At 44.4% G+C, this 21,095-nt stretch overlaps 1 protein-coding gene across 1 annotated transcript in view; it reads right to left on the bottom strand.

Moving 5' to 3' along the window:
• Window positions 1-2,962: 2,962 nt before the first annotated feature.
• AP1B1 (adaptor related protein complex 1 subunit beta 1) overlaps window positions 2,963-21,095 on the bottom strand; it is a 55,010-nt gene continuing 36,877 nt past the window's right edge. Inside the window, exons 14-21 of the mRNA XM_054996015.1 lie at window positions 20,453-20,654; window positions 18,171-18,311; window positions 17,705-17,850; window positions 16,382-16,511; window positions 15,147-15,231; window positions 13,946-14,032; window positions 8,711-8,865; window positions 2,963-3,565 (exon numbers count right to left, since the gene is read on the bottom strand). Coding sequence (XP_054851990.1) covers window positions 3,491-3,565; window positions 8,711-8,865; window positions 13,946-14,032; window positions 15,147-15,231; window positions 16,382-16,511; window positions 17,705-17,850; window positions 18,171-18,311; window positions 20,453-20,654 — 1,021 coding nt within the window. The 3' untranslated portion in view covers window positions 2,963-3,490. The remainder of the gene's footprint in view (window positions 3,566-8,710; window positions 8,866-13,945; window positions 14,033-15,146; window positions 15,232-16,381; window positions 16,512-17,704; window positions 17,851-18,170; window positions 18,312-20,452; window positions 20,655-21,095) is intronic.

Below are 21,095 nucleotides of genomic sequence, written 5' to 3' on the forward strand. Positions count from 1 at the left end.
TATTCAGCTGTAATCCTGCTCTGGCATTTTCTTCTTTAACTGTCATCAGTTGTTGTTTCAAGTCTTCACTATTTTCTGCCAGTAACATGGTGTCATCTGCATATCTTAAATTGTTACTGTTCCTTACACCAATTTTCACTCCACCTTCTTCCAAATCTAATCCAGCTCTCTTTACGATATGTTCTGCATATAGGTTGAACAGATAGGGAGATAATATACATCCTTGTCTGAGGGAGATAATATACATCGTTGTCTGACACCTTTGCCAATTGGAAATCATGTTGTTTTCCCATATTCTGTCCTAATAACAGCCTCTTCTCCAGAGTACAAGTTGTGCACTAGAACAATCAGATGTTGTGGCACATCCATTTCTTTTAACAGCATCCATAGCTTTTCATGATCCACAAAGTCAAAAGCTTTGCTGTAATCTATAAATTGCAGGCTGATTTTCTTTTGAAATTCCCTGGTATGCTCTATTACCCATTGTAAATTTGCAGTATGATCTCTAGTGTCTCTTCCTTTTCTGAATCGAACTTGAACATCTGGCATTTCTCGTTCCATATATAGTAAGGGTATTTGTTGTAAGATTTTGAGCACCACTTTGTTTGCAAGGGAAATTAATGCAATGGTCCAATAGTTGCTGCACTCTTTGGCATCACTTTTTTTTTGGAATTGGAATGTATCTGAGCATTTCCAGTTGGTGGGCCATTGTTTTGTTTTCTATATTTGTTGACAGTTTTGTTAAGATTTTGATGGACTCAGTTTCTGTAGCTTGAAATAGCTCTATTAATATTCCATCAACTCCAGGTGATTTGTTTTCCCCAATTGCTTTAGGTGCCGCTTTTACTTCACTTTCCAAGATTTCTAGTTCTTGAGCAAAAATATTCTTCTTTGAAGGAATCTGTCATCCTTAAATTTTTTTTGTATAGTTCTTTAGTGTATTGTTTCCATCTTTCCTTTATCTTGATTGGATACTATATTTCTGTGTTGATTTTTCAGCATCCCTAGCCTTTGATTTCCTAGATCTTGTGGAACAGATATTCTTCCTTTTTTCTCGTTCTATTTCTTTGCACTAGTTATTATAATAATTTCTTTGTCTCTGTGTACATGTTGCTGAAAAGTTGCATGTAGCGTTCTGATACTATTTCTGTCCCCTTTTGCTTTTGCTTCTTGTCTGTCTTTAGAAATTTTAAGCGTTTCCTCAGTCAGCCATCTAAGCTTCTTCTTTATTTTGGCTACAGGAATAGTCTTTGCATATTCTTCCTTGATAATATCTCTGGTTTCAGCCCATAGGTTCTCTGGTTCAATTTTGGTTCAGTCACAGCCAAACTCTCATCCCCTGGGGTGTAGAGTTTTGAACCAAAGAGAGGCTATGGATCCTTGGTAGGAGGAAGGTGGTGAGAGGAAGTCAGAAAATAGAAAATTTTGTGTTCAGTTGGGGCTTAGCCAGATACACTGAGAGAACAGGACTAGGTATCCTGTGGTAGGCTGGTTAGTCTATCTTATAGTGACAGTAGGTTATGGATGGGTAGAAGAATCCTGATACCAGTTAACCTTACCCTCAGGGTCTGAGTCAAGGCATGGCCAGACTTCCAGTATCCCTTTCAGCATGCTAATGGCTGTCATGAAAGAATCCGAGATCCCAGCATTTAGTGAGCCTCTCCCAAATAAAATTATTCCCTCTCACACCAGAAGAAACAGACTGTAAGTTCTGTAACCATGGGAGTGGGTGGGATGTTGTAATAATTCTTAAAGAGAACTGAGGCCCAGTTTAACTGTGAAAACTGTTCCTCTTTTACAATGCATTACTCAATCATAATAAACCGTTTAACTCTTCTACTGTGTTAAAATAAGGTGTCTGTGTGAGTCGAAGTAAAGGAAAGGACAAAGTACGTCACCCCATGAAACCTGAGTTGCCATCCATAAATCCATGCAGTAATTCTAGCACATTATCCAGCCTTCTTAATACTCACCTTTAGCTTTATTAATAATCATGTGCCATTGTCACCACCAACTTACGGTGAGCCCTCAAGGGGTTTTCAAGGCAGGTAAGCCGAGGTGGTTTGCCATTGCCATCCACTGCATCGCAACCCTGGTCTTCCTTGGTGGTCTCCCATCCAAATACTAAGCAGGGCCAACACAGCTCAGCTTCTGTGTTTTGAGGAGCTTGGGCTAATCTTGGCAATTGATGCTACTTAGCTTATTAACCACTAATTATTGCATGGCTTACCCTCTGCTAGCTGGTTATTTAGGGTTGTGATGCATGAAGGGATTGATACAGAATCCTGCCCACAACAGTGGAACAGCACAAGAGGTTGCTTCTGTAAGGGACAGTAATGTAGTCTATTGCAATAGATACACCACCTTTCTTTACTATAAAGTCCTCTTCCTTTATAATCCCCCTTTCTTCATTATTGTGTGTCATGCCTTAGTGTGCTTACATTGTTTTCCAGTTCTGTAATCCTACTCCTATGACTTCAGTCTCAATGAGAAAGGTGGGCTAATAATATTAATAGGTTCTCTTGTCTGACGCAATGCTATTAAACTTTTATCTACCACACTTCACGTTTGCAATTTAATACCAAAAGCCAGCACTGGATGTTTCTCTGGACCCAAGAACTTTCACAAATTCTAACAGGAAACTAGGTGCCAGGGAGAATTATAGCCTTCTCTCCAATAACACTAGGTTTGTATGGAAGGGGAATTTCCTTCATATAGCCACACAATCCCCTACTTGCAGTCTCAAGGAACCATGTATCCACCTCTCCGCCTGTGTATGTGAACCGAACCCAGATACAGAAGCTTAAACAAAACCCTCCAAAGAGATACCCCCCACCCTCCAAAAAAACTAAAAAGGACTGGATAATTATTCCACGAGAAGAGGGGCTACTAAAATGCATGGTCTTTGCTGCCGCCGCCCCCCCCCAACTTTCTTGAGCTGACAATGAAACACACAAACTGCTTTCCTAGTTCAGCACTTTTGAGCTTTGATTGTTTATTTGGTTGGGAAAATAGCAAGACAGCAAGGTGATGCTAAAAGGTGCATGGGACTTCCCCGCTGCATAGCTGCAGCATGGTGTTGACTTCTGTATGCATACATGACTTCTGTATGCATACATGGGCAAAAAAAGAAGAATGTATAGGGCTCTGGAGAATGGGGCAACGATGGCAGAGAGGACACAGCACACATACAAAGCAGCTCTGCCAGATCTCCCATCTCCTCCAAACATTCTCTTCTAAACACATCCCCATTCCTTGAGGCCAAAGATGGGACCCTTGCCCCCCCTTCATGCCCCAAAGCTTCCCGTTACTAGGAGATGAGAGACAGTTTTGGGGACATTCAAATATGTTGGATTTTTGAGTTCATTCCTTTCGCAGACAAAAGGGGGCATGCGTGGAGGGGGTCTTGGTCCCAATAAAACCATTACTGCTTCTTCCACTTGGGAATCTGGGGGATGGGGGGGAAGAAGGAGGATGGCAGCCGAGGACATCAGTTCTTCAGGATGGTCTCATAGGCTTGGAAAACGTGCTGTGCGACTTCAGGAGCACGACACTTCAGAGAGAGCTGTGGGGGAAGGAGGAGAGGAGAACACCTGAATGCAACGAGCCAACGTTTGCCAACCAATTTTTAACTCTAGGCAGCTGTGTTAATAACCGGAGCAAATGGAATCCAGGAGGGGGCAGAAAAAAATACATGCTAAGAAATTAAGAAAGAGGACAGTTAAAGTCAAGTTATCTGAAGAAATGAAAAGCTTCAGCTGCTGATGGGAGGCAAAGCCTTTGCCAATAAACTACCCAAGGCCACCTCCGTTTCCCAGACTAAAGTTTTCCCTCTATGCTTCACCACACACACCAGCTGATGCCTTCCTATGTCATTACTCAGCCATCCCAAACTGAAGGCACAGATGCCCACACCAAAGACTTGGAACTGTTTTAACAACAGTCATGGACCCCCCTCTGGAGAAATGCAGTTCTCATGTGATGCTTTTGCGCGAAGTGCTCTAACAAAGCTGGGTGGGGACGGACTACAACTGCCGACGAGGTTAAAAACCCAGTTAAGGTTTGCAGTGTAAATGCAGCCCATGTCACAAATGAGACATGCAACCTGACACAATACATGTTTATTCAGAGGTAAGTCCCATGGAATTGAATGGCTCGAGAAAGCATGAGGAGGAATTGCAGGTTCCGCAGATACTCTTGAGAGCGAAGTAAATGACAATGAAGGTTTTAAAGGAGTGTATTGTCGAAGGCTTTCACGGCCGGAGAACGATGGTTGTTGGGGGTTTTCCGGGCTGTATTGCCGTGGTCTTGGCATTGTAGTTCCTGACGTTTCGCCAGCAGCTGTGGCTGGCATCTTCAGAGGTGTAGCACCAAAAGACAGAGATCTCTCAGTGTCACAGTGTGGAAAAGATGTAGGTCATTTGTATCTACTCAGGAGGGGTGGGGTTGAGCTGAGTCATTCTGTAAGAGTTTCCCAGGGTGTGGAATGCTAATGGCGGGAGGCTTCACTGAGTCATTCTGTAAGAGTTTCCCAGGGTGTGGAATGCCATGGGGAGCCCACTCAGCCCAGTTATAGCAAACTTCTACATGGAACATTTTGAAAAAACAGCTCTAGAATCAGCACCCCACAAACCCAGTGTATGGTTCCGGTTTGTGGATGATACATTCATCATTTGGAGCCATGGGGAGGAAGAATTGATGGAGTTTTTGAATCATCTCAACAACATCCACCTGAACATACAATTCACAATGGAGAAAGAAAGTGAGGGAAAACTCTCATTCCTGGATACCTTGGTCATCCGCAAAGCAAACTCTCAGTTAGGTCACAAGGTCTACAGGAAACCAACTCACACTGATCGGTACTTACACAAAAACTCCAATCACCACCCCCGACAGAAAAGAGGCATAATGAAAACATTAGTGGATCGTGCAAGACGGATATGTGAGCCGCGCTTTCTCAATGAGGAAATTAATCATCTAAACCACGCACTTCAGGCAAATGGCTACTCCAGAAATGAAATCCGAAGAGCAATCAAACCCAGGATGAATCAAACAACCAAGGAAAAACAGTCACCTACAGGAAAAGTGTTTTTGCCATATATCAAAGGAATTACTGATCAGATGGGAAAGCTTATGAAAAAGCATAACCTTCAAGCAGTATTCAGACCCACCCGAAAAATACAACAGATGCTACGATCAGCAAAAGACAGCAGAGACCCCCTCACCTCTGCAGGGGTATACCGTATACCCTGCAGCTGTGGACAAGTTTACATCGGGACCACAAAGCGTAGCATCCAGACAAGAATAAAAGAACATGAAAGACACTGCAGACTTGGACAGCCTGAAAAATCAGCAGTGGCTGAACATAGCCTAACTCAAACAGGGCACAGTATCTTATTCCAGGACACCAAAATACTGGACAACACTTCCAACTACTTTGTCAGACTGCACAGGGAAGCCATTGAAATTCACAAGCATAAGCAAAACTTCAACAGGAAAGAAGAAACCTTAAGAATGAACAGAGCATGGGCTCCAGTTCTGAAAAACACCAGGCCAACAAAACACTCCACACCCGACAATAGCCCTGCAGAGAAGATTAGCACATCAAGCACCAATCCATATGCAAAAGAACCTCCTCAGGATACAGTGAAGCCTCCCGCCATTAGCATTCCACACCCTGGGAAACTCTTACAGAATGACTCAGTGAAGCCTCCCGCCATTAGCATTCCACACCCTGGGAAACTCTTACAGAATGACTCAGCTCAACCCCACCCCTCCTGAGTAGATACAAATGACCTACATCTTTTCCACACTGTGACACTGAGAGATCTCTGTCTTTTGGTGCTACACCTCTGAAGATGCCAGCCACAGCTGCTGGCGAAACGTCAGGAACTACAATGCCAAGACCACGGCAATACAGCCCGGAAAACCCCCAACAACCATCGTTTTAAAGGAGTCTTTTTAAAACCTTGCAGCTGCATTTAATTTATCCAATAACAGCGAGCTTGCAAATAGCCACTGGCCCACTCACCTATGGCAGGTAACAAGCTCTTCCTCTCCCCTCTCCAATCTGTTGATGCTCCACACTAACATAAACATGCTATGAACTTCCTGAACTTGTATCCTAGTCCAAGATACTGCTTGGCTACTGCTTATTAGAGACAGCACTAGCAGTGTTACATTAACACTTTAGAAACGGGTATCACACCATCTAGTGCAGAGTGAAGATGACTTTTTTGGCTCTGAAAAAGCTGTACCTGCTTCCTTTGATCCCTGCACACATGCACTCACTCACCCACCCACCCACATGATTTGTTACCGATTAGCATGTGTCAAGCTGGGGCAGGGGTGTGTGTCAGAAGCAAGCCAAGAGGGTTAATTAAATGCTAGGGATGAAGTGGTGAGTAGGCAGCTGGATTCAGAAGATCAAGAGAGAGAGGCACAAATGTTCTGCTAACCTCCAAATCCTGCAATGCCAAGGGGAGCCCCGTGGTGGGCAGGTGGACAGACATGCCGCAACAAAAACAAAGAGGACATTGTCACCAGAAGCAGAGAGAGCATCTCACCACCCAAACAGAGAGAACGAGCCACCCCAGTGCACCCAGGGGGAACGGGTGAAGAGGCAAGGAGGTTAGGGCTAATCATGTCTCATTTAGCCAAATTGCACAAGGCAAGCAGAGTCAATTCATGCCGTCCATGTGACTCCTCACCTGAAGGCCTCACGTAAGTTTTCCTAGCCAGTCCTCTTCAGCATATGTTCCTGGAGGCTCTCCAAGGCCTCCCTCTTGCAGTCACACTGCCTTCTTACCTGTTACTGCCCGTGATCTTTCCTTCTCTCACTCTATCACCCCCCAAGGCCCTGTTTGCTGATTTGTATCCAGTACAAGGAATACCTTCCCAGAACAATGACATCATGGCGTCCTGTTTTGGACGGGGTAGAAAACTGTACAACTGCCCCACATAAGGAATATATTCTCATACAGTCATTTCATGCATGCTCAGGTTCCACGTTCTGTGAACACTCAGCTGGGGAGCGGGTGCCAATCCCGGGCTTTCAGAACATACTTGGACAATGTGTGTGTTTGTGAACACATGCAGGATCCAAACTGGGAGAGCGTTCCACCACAGCCATTTGAGGCCTGGAAATACAGGCAGCAGATTCTAGGGGAAGGTCTCATGCGGGCTTCCGAGTCATCTCCTGTGCTTTCTGTAGGTTATTTATTGATGGGTCTCATGCTTAATTTTATCCTTTTGGTGTATTTTTTTAACCCAAGTTACTCTGGTTTTAACTTTCCAGCTAGCTGTCTCATACTTTCAGACTGAGAGGCAGGAAGCATTTTTTTTAAAAAAATCCACCTTATTAAAATGTGTATATAAAATATTTTTCAGCAGCTGAAATTAAAACTCTCAACTGGCACCTTGACTCAGATCTAGCATCTGTGGCGGACTGCCAAGGAGACAAAATAAGGTTATTTGAGAAGAGACCAAACACGTAACCCTTTAGCCCATGAGAGTGGAGAGAGCATCCCAAAGAACATGGGCTGCTGCACACCTGACAACCTAGAGACAAGATTCCAGCTCTGAAAAATTTGCTCCGGAACAAAGATTTTAAGTGCTACTTTAAGGCACACTCAATGGCTTGCAAGCACCCAGTAAGGTGTTAGACCCTGTTCCGGGCTGTGAACTGTCGTGCCACATTGCACCATAAACTGCTTCTCAAATTCCTTTTGGTCTTTAAAAAAAAAATGCAATTTGCTGTGCAGCCTGAGTGTTTGAAAAATGCCTCCCAAGCCCACCTTGGGGGGCTCACAGAGCTACTGGCATAAGATCTTTAGATCCAGGCAGGGCTGCAGTCATAGACATGCCTTAGCACCTAGTGCCACTGAAAACTCAACATGCCGGCTACTGAACACGTATGGGGCACAACAGAACTTTTAAAATCAGGGCATGTGCAGGAGAACTTCCTGGTGGAGTGCACTGCATGGGTCCGATACATCAGTCTCCTATTTAGCCTCCATGTGGCTGCCTTACTATGCCACATGGCTTGGGATCCTGGCCTGGATTTAATAAAAAGCAGCATGACTGGGGATGGTGGAAATGGGTATCAGCTAGAATCTAACCCAAAGCATGAAAGTGACAGCATAGAAAGAAATCCATCTTTTGTTACACTTCAACTGCCACATTTTAGAGAGAATTCAGGCGTCCCTGTTTTCAAAACCCCAGCTGATTTGACATGTTAAATTCCTATCCTGGTACTGTACCTGCTAAATCTCTTACTATGTTGAAAGAACACCAGTTTGTAAGCTGTCCCAGCCCTGCATTCCAGGTCACTATCAGGGTAGGGAGATACTCAGTGTGATAGCACCATGTCAACATGGTAAATGCTGTGGATGCTACAGTATGGACTAGAAATCCTGGGCAGGAACACAGTTCTATGGTGGTGGCAACCATCCTTTAGATGCAGGAGATACAACGTTCCATCTCCAGTTAAAACTGTCAGATAGCAGAGCTGGGAAATGTTTCTGGTTGGAGTAGACAGTACCAAGCTAGAGGTACCAAAGTTCTGACTCGGAGGCAGATTCTTACAAGATGATGGACTAGCCCCTACCCAGAACACAAAAAGCAATCTTCAGTTCACACAAAGTTAGGGAAGGTTTGCAGCCACCCTCTGGAACTGCTTTACATTTTACTGAGACACAAGAAAACCTACCATGAAGTTTGGATTCCCTGGTTGGATTCGCAGCTCTGCCAGGACCCAGATTCCATTGGTCAGCTTGAGTGATTGGTACAGCATATCTTGGCCCTCCACATTCCTCTTTGCTATGGTGAAGATATTGCTGCCTTGAAGTTTGCTACTAACCGCATCTGGGGGGAATGGAAACAGCTGTTACCAACTTGTATTCTCAAGCAGGACTTGATGCTTGCCACTACAGCACAGAATATGGTAGCGGATGCAAAATGCAGCTTGCTGTGAATTTTACCTCCCATTTAAAAAGGGGGGGGGGCTGCAAAGAGAGATGTGAAGGCCAAGAAAAAACCTGGGAAAACTGGAATATTTGAGGGAGCACTGTAAAAAAAACTTTGAAATGTTTTCTCTTTTAGAACGAGTAAAACGCTTTTAAAGGTAAGGTTTTTCATATTCAAGATATATAGCATGAAAATGTCAGAGGACTTTCTCAATTTTTCCAAATGGAAAAATTGGGGAATTTTGGGGAGTGCTGGAAAAAAACTCTTATAGTGTAGACATACAATTTTTTTGGTTTAAATATAAATAATTTTTGCAACAAATCATATAGACACATAACATAATGCATTAAGGAGTTAGTGTTTTCAATGTTTAGCTTACTATCCAAACTTACTGGCAGTCCTACTTATTGTGACAGTTTGATCAAATAATTTGTTTTCTATCAATGTTTATCTTTTCCTAATTCTAAGAAGCCAAAAATTAAAGATACATGTGCTATGGTAGGCATAGAACAACAGTTTCAATTCTCTCAAGCATACTTGCAATTTTTTAAATTCAAAATGAACATATTTATACTTTCCAATTCCATAAAATATACCAAATAGTACAATTTTATATGCTGACTAAGTTATAAATGATGTATGTTATGTTGTTCATTAAGTAAAATTTTAGGTTTGATAGGTAGGTAAAGGTGCAAGCATCGAGTCATTACTGACCCATGGGGGGACATCACATGACAATGTTTTCTTGGCAGACTTTTTATTACGGGGTTGTTTGCCACTGCCTTCCCCAGTCATCAACACTTTACCCCCAGGAAACTGGATACTCATTTTACCAACTTTGGAAGGATGGAAGGCTGACAGCAGAACCACAAGTGACAAAAGGCACAGATTGGACACTTGTCAGCTTCCCTCAAGTTTTGATGGGAAATGTAGGCGGCTTGGCGGAATGTTGGAGAAGTGACAGTTGAAAAGTCCATTGGACAGCAGTCAGAGAGCGAAGCTGCGAGACCAGGATGCCTACATTTCCCATCAAAACTTGAGGGAAGCTGACAAGTGTCCAATCTGTGCCTTTTGTCACTTGTGGGTCTGCTCTGAGTCAACCTTGAGTCAGCTACCTGAACCCGGCTTCCGCCAGGATCAAACTCAGGTCATGAGCAGAGCCTGGACTGCAGTACTGCAGCTTACCACTCTCTCTTTCCCCCTCCTCTTCTGTATCTGCCCAGTTTTGATCAGGCATCTGATGAAGAGAACTTGATTCTCGAAAGCTTATGCTATAATAAAATTGGTTAGTCTTAAAGGTGCTACTGGACTCTTTTTGATTTTGCTACTACAGACTAACACGGCTAACTCCTCTGACTCTGCGTCATGGGACTGTTTTTTAGGTTTGATATATATAAGTATTTCCCCAACATTTCCATTTTGTTTCAGAAATCATTTTTTTCCTCACAGCTTCAACATTTCTGCAAATTTTCATCTTTAGCCAGGAAGCAATCACGCTTGTACTCTTGTGATTGCAAAGACTGGCTTGCAAGCAAGATCCAGAGGGATGGCTGAGGACTGGGTCTCTGCGCCTTATCCACAATTACAAAACTCAGAATAAATTATATAGAAGCAGTAATAAAATTTGCATAATTCACCCAGCTTCTCAGTGCAGAAGTATTTCATTTAGCTGACAGCTCTGATTATGGGACTGTATCAACTGCACTGCAAGGATGGAATTTTAATTAATATATTTATATCTTGCTCTTCATAGAACCAGGGAAGTGTTGATTAGAACATAGGAATAAACCCACAATACACAGTGATTCACAATAATTTAACAAATCAAGGCCAGTTCTACAAGGATCAGGATGCAACAATTAAAATCTACCTTCAAGAAACTTACATTATTTCCCTAAAGCTGAGTAAAGAACAGTGGGGAGTCCTGTAGGATTTAGTATCCCTGTTGCGATGCCTTGAAGAATCCCGACTTTTACTTTAAAAAAAAGGTTCTAGCCCTTATGGTCAAGGTTTTCTTTGTAACCAGTTTGTAGGCTGTACTTGGGGAAATCTCAGATGAATTGCCATGGGCTGGGGGTGCAATTTCAGCATGGAGATGATGACAGTCACCCTGCCTCCCCCACAAAGAGAACCAGTAAAGTGGCTCTACTATGCCTAATATCATTTTTGGCCACCTCCCTAACAACTCACATAGAAAGTTGTCAGCCCAGGGAAATGGAATTTGGGGGGAAAGGCAAGAAGAAACCCCAAAATCTACGGTACGGCCCTTGATTTCTCCTCTCAGTTTTGGGGTTCTGACAAGTTTGACGACAGAAAAGGAGACCTTGACGGAGGTTTTGTTGTAGTGTGCAAAAGACACAGCATGGCAGCTTTCTCATTAAACCCCAGGCAGCATTCCAAATCAACCTGGCTTGAATGTTCACACTGCCTTAAAGGGGAATTAAGGAACGAGTGTAAAAGCTAACCACAGCAGCTTCTTGCCACAATATATGAAACACAAAGGTAGAAAACCAGTCACTGGCACAGCAGCACCGAGCAAGATAGTAGCAAAAGAACATTTGTCCTTGTTATTAATGTTCTAGACTCACCAAACCACAGTCATTCATGTGTTCATCGGACTTCTGCAATGCTCTCTACATGGGACTGCCTTTGAAGAGTGCCTGGAAATTCAAACTGGCCAGAATGCAGTGGCAGCAGCCAATTCAATGACATCTGCAGCAGCATCAGTCTGCTTCTCTGCCATGATTTTAAAGTGCTGGTTTTAACCTTAACAGCCCTAAGCAGTCCCGATCCTGAATAACACAAGGAACACGCGCTCTCGGATGAATCTAGGCATAGGAAGTGGGTGGCTATATGGGAGGGGACCTTCTTAACTATCCCCCACAAGGCAGCATGGTGTAGTAGTTAAGATTGTTGGATTATGATCTGGGAGACACAGGTTCAAATCGCCATTCTGCTATGGAAGCTTGCTGGGTGATCTCGGGCCAGTCATACCTTCTCAGCCTAACCTACTTCACAGGGTTGCTGTGAGGATAAAATGGATGAGAGAAAAATAATGTAAGCTGCTTTGGGTTCCCATTGGGGAGAAAGGCAGAGTGTAAATGAAGTAAGTAAATCCAAGCAAAAGTGGAGTTAGGCATGCCAGTCCCAAGCCATATATGGCTTTAAAGGGCAACACCAGCACCTTGAATTGTGCCCAGAAGCCGATATGGAATCAGGGTAGATAGGCCAATACTGGAGCGACACCGGTTGGTCATATACCAGGCATTTTTTGTCAAAGCAAAAAGTAAGTTTGTAAATATTCCCAAGTGTACTTTGGCAATTTACCTCTATAAAAAACAATTCCTGAAAAAGGAACACAATTTTCTATGCAAAAAAAAATTATAAATGCTGATAGCACAACATTTCACCCAAAACTCAGTTTAGGCATATGGCATTTCAAAGCCTTTATTTAATAACTAAAGATTTTTAGAGTATATTATTCATTTTGTGTTGCACCATTTTAATATTTTTGTTAAAGGCACAGCTGATGTTACTTTTGATTTCCCCAGAGGAAGATTTTATAGAAAATTCATGATGCATTTTTACACATACCTTTGATTGAAAGAAAGGGAATTCCATTTTTTAAAAAGTATCATTGCACTTTTGGGGCCCTTTGTCTTCATTTCTGGTGGTGGGTCCCCTATAGTCTGTCTTGGATTGACATAACCTGTATCTGATTTTAGGGTTAGCGGAAACTAGCTGTTGATAGGAATCTAGCGTGGGAGTCACTGGGTCTGTGTGTACTATTGCAAGGGTTGCCTGCGCAAGAAGATATTATTACTATTACTATTACTATTACTATTACTATTACTATTACTATTACTATTACTATTACTATTACTATTACTATTACTATTACTACACATTTTCTGGCTCATAAAGCACATGGTTGTACAAATTGCTGAAAATGTGATTTGTGTGATGCAGGGGGGGGATAGGTTATATGTCTGACCTTTAAAGGCCTATATGGCTTGGGACCACTATACCTTAAAGACCATCTTCTCTCATATGAACCTATCCATCAACTTGGGTCATAGAATATTAAAAGATCATCTAGTCCACCCCCCTTCCCAATGCAGGAACAGCCTAAAGCATCCTCGACAAGTATCTGTCCAGCCACTCCTTGAAGACTGCTGATGAAGGGGAACCCACCACATCCCTGGAGGCCTTGCTTTGGGTGCCCCCAACACCTGAGGCTAGATCGGTGGCAACCAGAGAAAGGACCTTCTCTGTCGTGGCACTGAAACTTTGGAACTCCATCCCCTGGGAGATTTGCATTTTAAATGTTATGTTTTAATTATCTGTTTGCCACCTTGGGGACCCTATTTTGGATGGAAAGGCAGCATATAAATATTTTTTAATTTTTTTTTTTTTAAAAAGCTAAACCAACTAAGTATATTAGAAACACTTAAAAGTCTCCTGCTTGGGCTCTTCTATAAATGAGGGAACCCTGTTCTGAGTTAGCTGCTCCGGGCCCTTCCCAACTGTGTTTTCATCCTCCCACTGGGCCAGAAAACTTATTAAATGCTGATCAGATCTACTGCAGTTGATCACAAGACAAACACAGACTAGGGGCATGGAATGATGGTCAGCAACCTTAATCATCATGTTATACGTCTCAATTTCAAACTCATTATCTACCATTCTCTCAATGCATATTACAAAAAGACAACGACAAAGGGAGAAGAATGGAATCTGTTCAAGAATGTGAAGGAGGATTTTTAGGCTCACTGCATAAAAGAATGGCCACAAAACCTTTGGACGGTTCTAGTTCTAGAAGCAGACAGGTGTGAAATTGTTAGATGCCTGGATAGGAGGGGGACTGCCTGGGAACCAGCCTTAAGCCAATTTCAGTTCTGGGGAGAAGGAGCACAGGGTGTGAGCAGATGAACTGCAACGACTCCAGCCAAGCAAGATTAGGTGATTCTTTTCTCACCTGTGCTGAGCGGACAGTCTTTAATCTGGAATTGTGCTTCATTCTCATTTGGGATGTCCTTCCAGGTAGCCAGGAACATCTGCCGCTCTGAGGAAGCAAGGAGAAAACAACGGCTAAACCCTAGGGAGGGGAGGGCAATCCCTTCCGAAGACACACATCATGCTAGTTGCTGGATACCTGGCCTAAAAAGAAAATCACCTTGTGTCAGAAAAGACTTCAGGTCAGTACTCTGAGCATCAGGACAATATCCTTGCCCACTTTGTCCCTGACATCACTGTTCAGGGATACACTGCCTCTGAACATGGAGGTTCCATTAACCTATCCTTCCAGCGATATCTTGATGCTCTGGATGGTGGCTATAGTGACCTTCCAAAGGAGGACAAAAGGTCACAATGACTATGAAAATTCTTACTCCCCCCCCCCCCCCCCGCAACCCGTTCAACTCCAGAGTAAGAAATAAGTACCCAGGAAGTTTTCTGAAGAGAATCCGGCTGCTGTACCAGATCATTAGCCCCACCTAGCGTTCATTAGGAGTCTCAAACGTGCGCACGTCACTTTTTCCTCTAGCCCCTGGCCCTCTGCATTTAAAGCCAGTGCAGAAAACAAAACAATGGTGCACAGTAGGCTCGGGGATTAAAATGGAATACATATGAATTCTCTCAATCAGCTCCACACGCCCACCCGAAAACGCAGACATCAGCTTAGCAGCTGCTGAATAGTTCAGAGCTATCCTGCTTTCTCCTCTGCCTAGGTAGGGTTCAGAGAGGAGGCCATGTTTTCTTACAGCAGAGATGCTTCTGCACCCGTTAGCTGTAATACAAGCTTCACCAGGGAACCCCTATCCCCTCCTATAGGATGTCATGACTGGCTGTAACATACTGGCAGGGAGTGAAGGAAATCCATGTTGCACAAAGCTCATTCAATCCAAGGGGCACAAAGTGGAGAATGCCTCCAACGTGACTTTCCTTTGCAGAACACACTTCTGTTCCCCATGCTGCACACAAACAGGTTTCGGTCTGGGTACCCCAGATTCACACCTTTGTTCAGCCGTGCAGTTCACTAAGCAATGTGCATGGCGGTTGAGACTAAAACACCACCAGAAGTCCTTCACACGAAGGAAAGCAATAAATCTCAGTTACACGCCCCTTCCTTTTTGAGGGCAATTTTCTACTCATTGCCACTTCCATGGCAGACAACCTACCCATTTTTCCATCTTCCACAAAGAGGATGTGCAGGGGGTAGAGGGTGCTGAAGTAGAACACATCTATGTTGTTTTTCACTGCCACCTGGAGGGAGAAAGATTTTCTTTCCAGGATAGATCAGAATATAGTCCCTCCCCCATCCCTACATCCAGGATATAGAGGGGAACACTCTTAACTATTCAGTTTACAAATACGTTGACTGGGTTCAAAAACACACAATTTCATTTCTATGCTGCAGGAGCGCAAATAGGTACAAAATTTGTTATAATTTTAAAAAAATCAAGTTTCTGGCTCTTATGACTCAAGATGAGCTTAGAAGTGAATCAGCAGGATGACTGAAATCCCAGAAGCCAGACAGGAGGCTGAATAAGGTTAGGTAGTTGGAAGCAGGGTGTCAATGCACCACCTTGCTTCTTGCACCCACCTCACAGGGTGATTGTTGTGGGGATAATAACAACATTGTAAAGCACTCTGAGTGGGTGTTAAGTTGTCCTGAAGGGCAGTATATAAATCAAATGTTGTTGTTATTATTATTGTGCTTCCTCAGCAACTAGTAAAGTCAAAGTTATGAAGATGAAGCTGTACCAGAGTGCACAACCCAAGAGTATTTATTTTTAATGCAGAATGGGATTACCTGGGAGCAGAACTGGCATAGCACAGCCCTGCTTTTAGGCAAAGGTGAAAGAGACGGATAAACCTCTCTCAATATACGCGATGTTTTGTGCAGTCAGCTCTTCATCCAGGCCTGCTTGTTTGAGACAGGAGGTTCCTAGTTCATATCTCACCTGTCACAGCCCCCTCCACTCGGTGGCCTTAAGGACGAGAGCATTGTGCTTTACACCCCCCCCTCCTCCATAGCTGCAGCACGGAGATAATACTGGCATACCTTATAGGGCTGTTATAAGGATTAAATGATAACACATGACGCCCTTTGAACTGTTGAAATTCTGCATAAATGTTCAGTATTAACAACATGCTACTATCAAGGAACCGCTGGCCAGTTCACTTTGCAGTGATCTCCAAAAGTAAGCCGGTTGCTCTCTTTAGGGGAAGTTACTTCCCCTGAAAGTTATTCTTCTTGCTGCTCAGAGGAAGAGCTAACTATTGGTATCTGTAAATAGGAATTAAATTGGTCATCTTTCCCCATTTCATGTCACTGCCCTTGAGAAGGGCACTCAGTTGTAAATCTCAAGTCCGCCACTTGCTACTAACTCAGGAAGGTCTCCTTGCTCACCTGAAGGTTATTAAGGGGATCCATCTTCATGACTGAGCCAACTGTGTTGAGGGGAAGGGAGATCTCCACACTCTGGTTTGGAGCAAGAGGGGCGTGGACCTGAAGGGGAGCAGCAGGGGCCAAACCGAAGCTGAAGAAGAACATCACAAAGACAACGGGCAGTGCCTTGGTGCACGCGCTGCTTACCCAGACCAACAGACAAATGCTAGCAGTGGTAGATTTCTCCCTGTATGTGGTGTGGGCAGTGGGAGTTGAGATGCCAGGCGACTGCCACTCAGTATGATGAAAAGCTTAGATGTGAGATGTTGCCAAAGATGCCTGGCGAGAACAAATTCTTTGCCACTGGCAGCTTTTTGCCACTTCTCAAGGTAAGCAATGCATTCGTTGCAGAACTGACCCTACTCAGTTCAAGGTGAGCTTTTTTGGCACTGACAAGTAAGCCAAGCTTTATTGTAAAAAATAAAAAAAGTTACCTATCCTTTTACATTACTTTCACTTGTCCTCTGCGATGTCAATGTGTTGACAGACTTGATTGGCTACATACAACTGTGACATCTCATTCATCTTGTGAGTCCCAACAAAACAGGATTAAAACAGTTGCAACACAAGACAATCTCCTAAGGCATTTCTATATTCACTATAAAAGCTGCTATATTGGGGGCAGCAGCAGCCCTGAGGAAGCTTTCCTGTTCTACCCACCCAAACTACTAGTCTTGCAGGGGGAAAATATATACATGTGCCTATAGCACTTGGTTCAAGGGTGAGAATTAAGATGAAAAACTGTGCAGTGGGAGAGGGAAGGGTCAACACTGCCCCCCTCCCCTGCTCTTGGGGTGGGGAGAACACCACTATCAGGTATCTATGATCAGACCTCATGCATCATATCTGTTTATCCTAGTCTAGAAAGAAGCAACAGTAGCTATGGGGGGGGGGGAACACACCAAATGTGAAGACTGACACAAACTTAAGCAGTTTTGCAAAAAGGCCACTGAAATATTCATTTCCCACACCCCTTCACACACACCCCCTCCAAAAAATTGGAATGCATTTCATATCTATCCCAAACTGTCCATTTAAGCCCTAGGCAACGTCTGGTTCACCGGCCCCCCCTCAGTGGAGTCCTGCAGGAAGATCTAGTTCCCTACCAGATACGCCTCTTCAGTCAACTTCTTAGAGGGTCAGGAAAGCTCATCACAGCAGCCACTCAGACACTCAGGGTTCATCATGCGAGGCCGGCTAGCTACCTCCTATCTGAATGCGGGGGCTTCTTTGGGAAAGAGGGGGAACACTAAGCACAGGAAGTGGGAGGTGGAAGAGCTTTACCTGTTCCGGTTGAACTGGATGGCAAACTCAGACATGACTTGCAGGGCCTTGTTAGCTAGGACTAGGTCCATGGAGATCGAGCCCACCTGGCGGCTGAAGGTCCCTGAAATCTCCAGGCCTTTGGCTTTCACAGCTGGGAGCCAGACCTAATAGAGGAAGGTACCAAACACGCACCCACCACATTATTTGAGCCCAATGGTCCCCTGCAGCCTCAATTGTGGAGTGTCAACAGAGAGGCTCCGTTCACACTGAGAACCAATGTGACAAGATATGGCAGCAGCCCTGGGGAGCTGTAATGGCCAGCCAAGACAAAGTGCCCCCACTAGACATGCAGTTCAGAAACTGCCACTGAATACACACTTGGTGGGGAAGGAGGAGAAGAGTTCCAGGAACCTGTTTTAATGAGCAATGGTCCCAGGAGCTAGGCTCTGGTTACTAGCCAGCCTCAGAAGTCAGTGCTACTTACCATTTTGGGAGCCACATAAGATCCAGACAGAGTGCCCACGCTGCCAGCCAGGTCAAAGAGGTCTCCCAGACCACCTCCAAGGGGTGCCCCTAAGTTCTGGGGCATGACTGTGCTGGGAGCTGCAAAGCTGGGACCTCCCATCTGCCAGGAAGAAAGGCATCAGTTACTGCAAGGTGTCAAAAGGAAGGCAGGAGGGAGACATGTGTCAATGTGATGGCTCAGGGAAGAGACAGGAGCAGGATATGAGGCATCACTCAGGGAGCAGAAGGGCTTATACACTTGGGCTTTCAACTTCCTACCTCCAGAGTACTGTATTCACACAGAATTATCAGCCGAGGATCTCTTGTCTGCCCATCTCAGGACTGGTTGTAAAGGATTCTGGGGCATGACCTGAGATACTGGCCACCTGTTGGGAGTTGTTCACTGTTGTACATGACCCAAGTGTGCCTCCCACAACAAGCATCTCTGTGCTGCAAAGGAAGACTCGGCGAGTGGGGCTGGCCATCTTTCAGGGACGCTTAAAAGCACACTCCGTCCTCTCACTGAAAACCCTCTGTGGTGAGCTTCCTTGGATGCTTCTCAGAGGCTCACAATGCTCAGGAACTCAGTTTAAACACCATAATGAACAGAGGCCATGCGGTGCAGCACTTAGAGTACTGGACTAGGACTGGGAAAAGCCAAGTTCAAATCCCCACTTGCCATGAAACTTTCTGGATGACTTTGACCAGTCATCCTTTCTTGTCCTAACCTCCCTTGGAGGGTTGTTGTGAGAATAAAATGGAGGGAGGGAGGTCCATGTATGCTGACCTGAGCTCCTTAGGGAATGGATGAAATAAAAATGTGCTAAAATATATAAATAGCTTTGTCACTTGGAGCCACAAGGCTACGTTTTATGCCTATGTGCAAACATAACTAAGCATCAGGACATTCCATATAAAGCAAAACAGGATAAGGAAGGCAGAGAGCTTTGGTTTTACCATTTACAGCAGAACCAAGCAGCAGTTTCCCAGTTCATTTAGGTTCATTTTTTCCTTGGGGAAGGGTAGCGATGGTGGTTTTCCTGCTAGATTTGTGTTGTACTTAAGATAACTGTGAGAACTCCACCACAGTGGTCACTACTAGCATTCTATGCTTCAAGCTTAAATCAGGTTAAGCAACATGACAAAAAACCCCTTCTATCAGGGTTTTGTCCCACAGGTTTAGTTGTCCCACAACCTGCAATTCCCAGGGTTCTTCGGAGGAAGCTGAAAGAGTTGCATTAGACTAAGAGTAGAATCTGTCTTTTGTGTGACCTGAGATGGTGATTTGCATAAGAACCAAACAGAGGCTAAAAGAGAATTATGAACCTATAGCTCTTGGAAGCAAGCCACATAAAGTTGTGAAGTCTAACAGAGAAAATATGGCAAGTATTTGGTAAAGCCACAAGAAATACTAGGAAGGGTCTGGGCAAGTGATCCCAAGGTTTGCAATATTTAGAAGAAAAAGTTCTCCTTACTAATGAGAAGGGTGATAGATGGCTGAACACTCTCTCCCACCCCCAAGTTTACTAAAATGAAAGAAGAGAATCTTCAGTGGCAGGGCACATTCTAGGAAGCTAGTAAGAGGGCTGAACCGTACCCCTTCGGATTCGTCCCCCATCTCCAAGCAGAGAAGCAGGAATGGTGCAGAGAAGAGCCAGCCACATGCAGAGAGAGACAGAAGCCAGGAGGGAGGGGAAAAAAGAGACAAACAAAGGGAGGGATGAAAGAAAGAAGTTAGCCACTCATGACTCTTTTACACAGATGCTAATCACAAGCTGCACTACAGTAAAATGAGACCATCTCCTCAAAGTGCTTCTCCTGCCAGCACATTCTAAGAAACAAAAGGGAAGGTCTATTTTATATAGTCTGCACATTTAATAAACTCTGCTCAGCCTCTGTTTTACACCAGCCAACTTTAAAACATTTGCAAGAATGATTGGCCTGCTTTTTTTGGAAGGCTATACACTGCCCATACATACCTAATCATTTCTGGTATCAAGAAAGAGAAAGTCTGAAATATTTGTCACCTGCCCTTTCCATGAAATATCCCCCCAAATATTACAGACAACATACACATAAGTGAAATAACCAAACCAAAAGCAACAGCAGCCCCGTTAGAAGGGCCTACCAACGGATTCCTCACTGGCACACTCGTGCAAAGGCAGGGCACTACTGAAGCAACATACAGCAACACTGGGGAGGCTGCAACTCCAGGGGAACCAACTGCCAGTCACGCGAGACATGCAGGCTGCTAGGACTTACCAGGCTGTCCAAGCCGCCACCCAGAAGGTCCACAGCCCCCATCTGCACGGATGACGTGGCAATCGGAGGGCCGCTCACTGGTGGTCCTAGATCGAGGTTCAGCAGGTCACCCAGGAGGTCACCTTGTGTGGGGATGACAGCGGGTTGCTCGGAAGGCGGAGCCCCTGCAGGAGCGACATCTGGGCTCTCTGCACTCTCACTTCTGTGTTGCCGGGTTGGGAGAAAGAAAGGAAGGAAGGGAGAAGCATGCAAAATGTGAGACAGTGTAATTAAACTGCCCACTTCATTTCAAGAGATCTTTGAGAATGTTAACCACCCTACAATGCACAGGGGGAAAGGGACACAAATCCACAGCTACAATGTATGTGGAATTTACTTAACAACAGCTCCAACCTATACATATTTTGAACGTGCTTGCTCTTCTGGAAACACTGTCTCTCAGTTCTCAGAGGAAGGGAGACATGCATTTATTCTTCAATAATAGGTCTCCTTGGTCAGCTTTTCCCCAAAACCTTTGTAAGATCTCCTTGTCTGCTGACTAATGGATGGAAGACATGCAGTCTCTCCCTGTGTTTGTGGTGGGGGCATAGCTTAGAGGTAGAACATCTGCTTTGCATGTGCAATGGGGGCAACATATGCAGAA

The sequence above is a fragment of the Eublepharis macularius genome, chromosome 13 (genome assembly GCF_028583425.1).
Source record: "Eublepharis macularius isolate TG4126 chromosome 13, MPM_Emac_v1.0, whole genome shotgun sequence".
Lineage (NCBI taxonomy): Eukaryota > Metazoa > Chordata > Lepidosauria > Squamata > Eublepharidae > Eublepharis > Eublepharis macularius.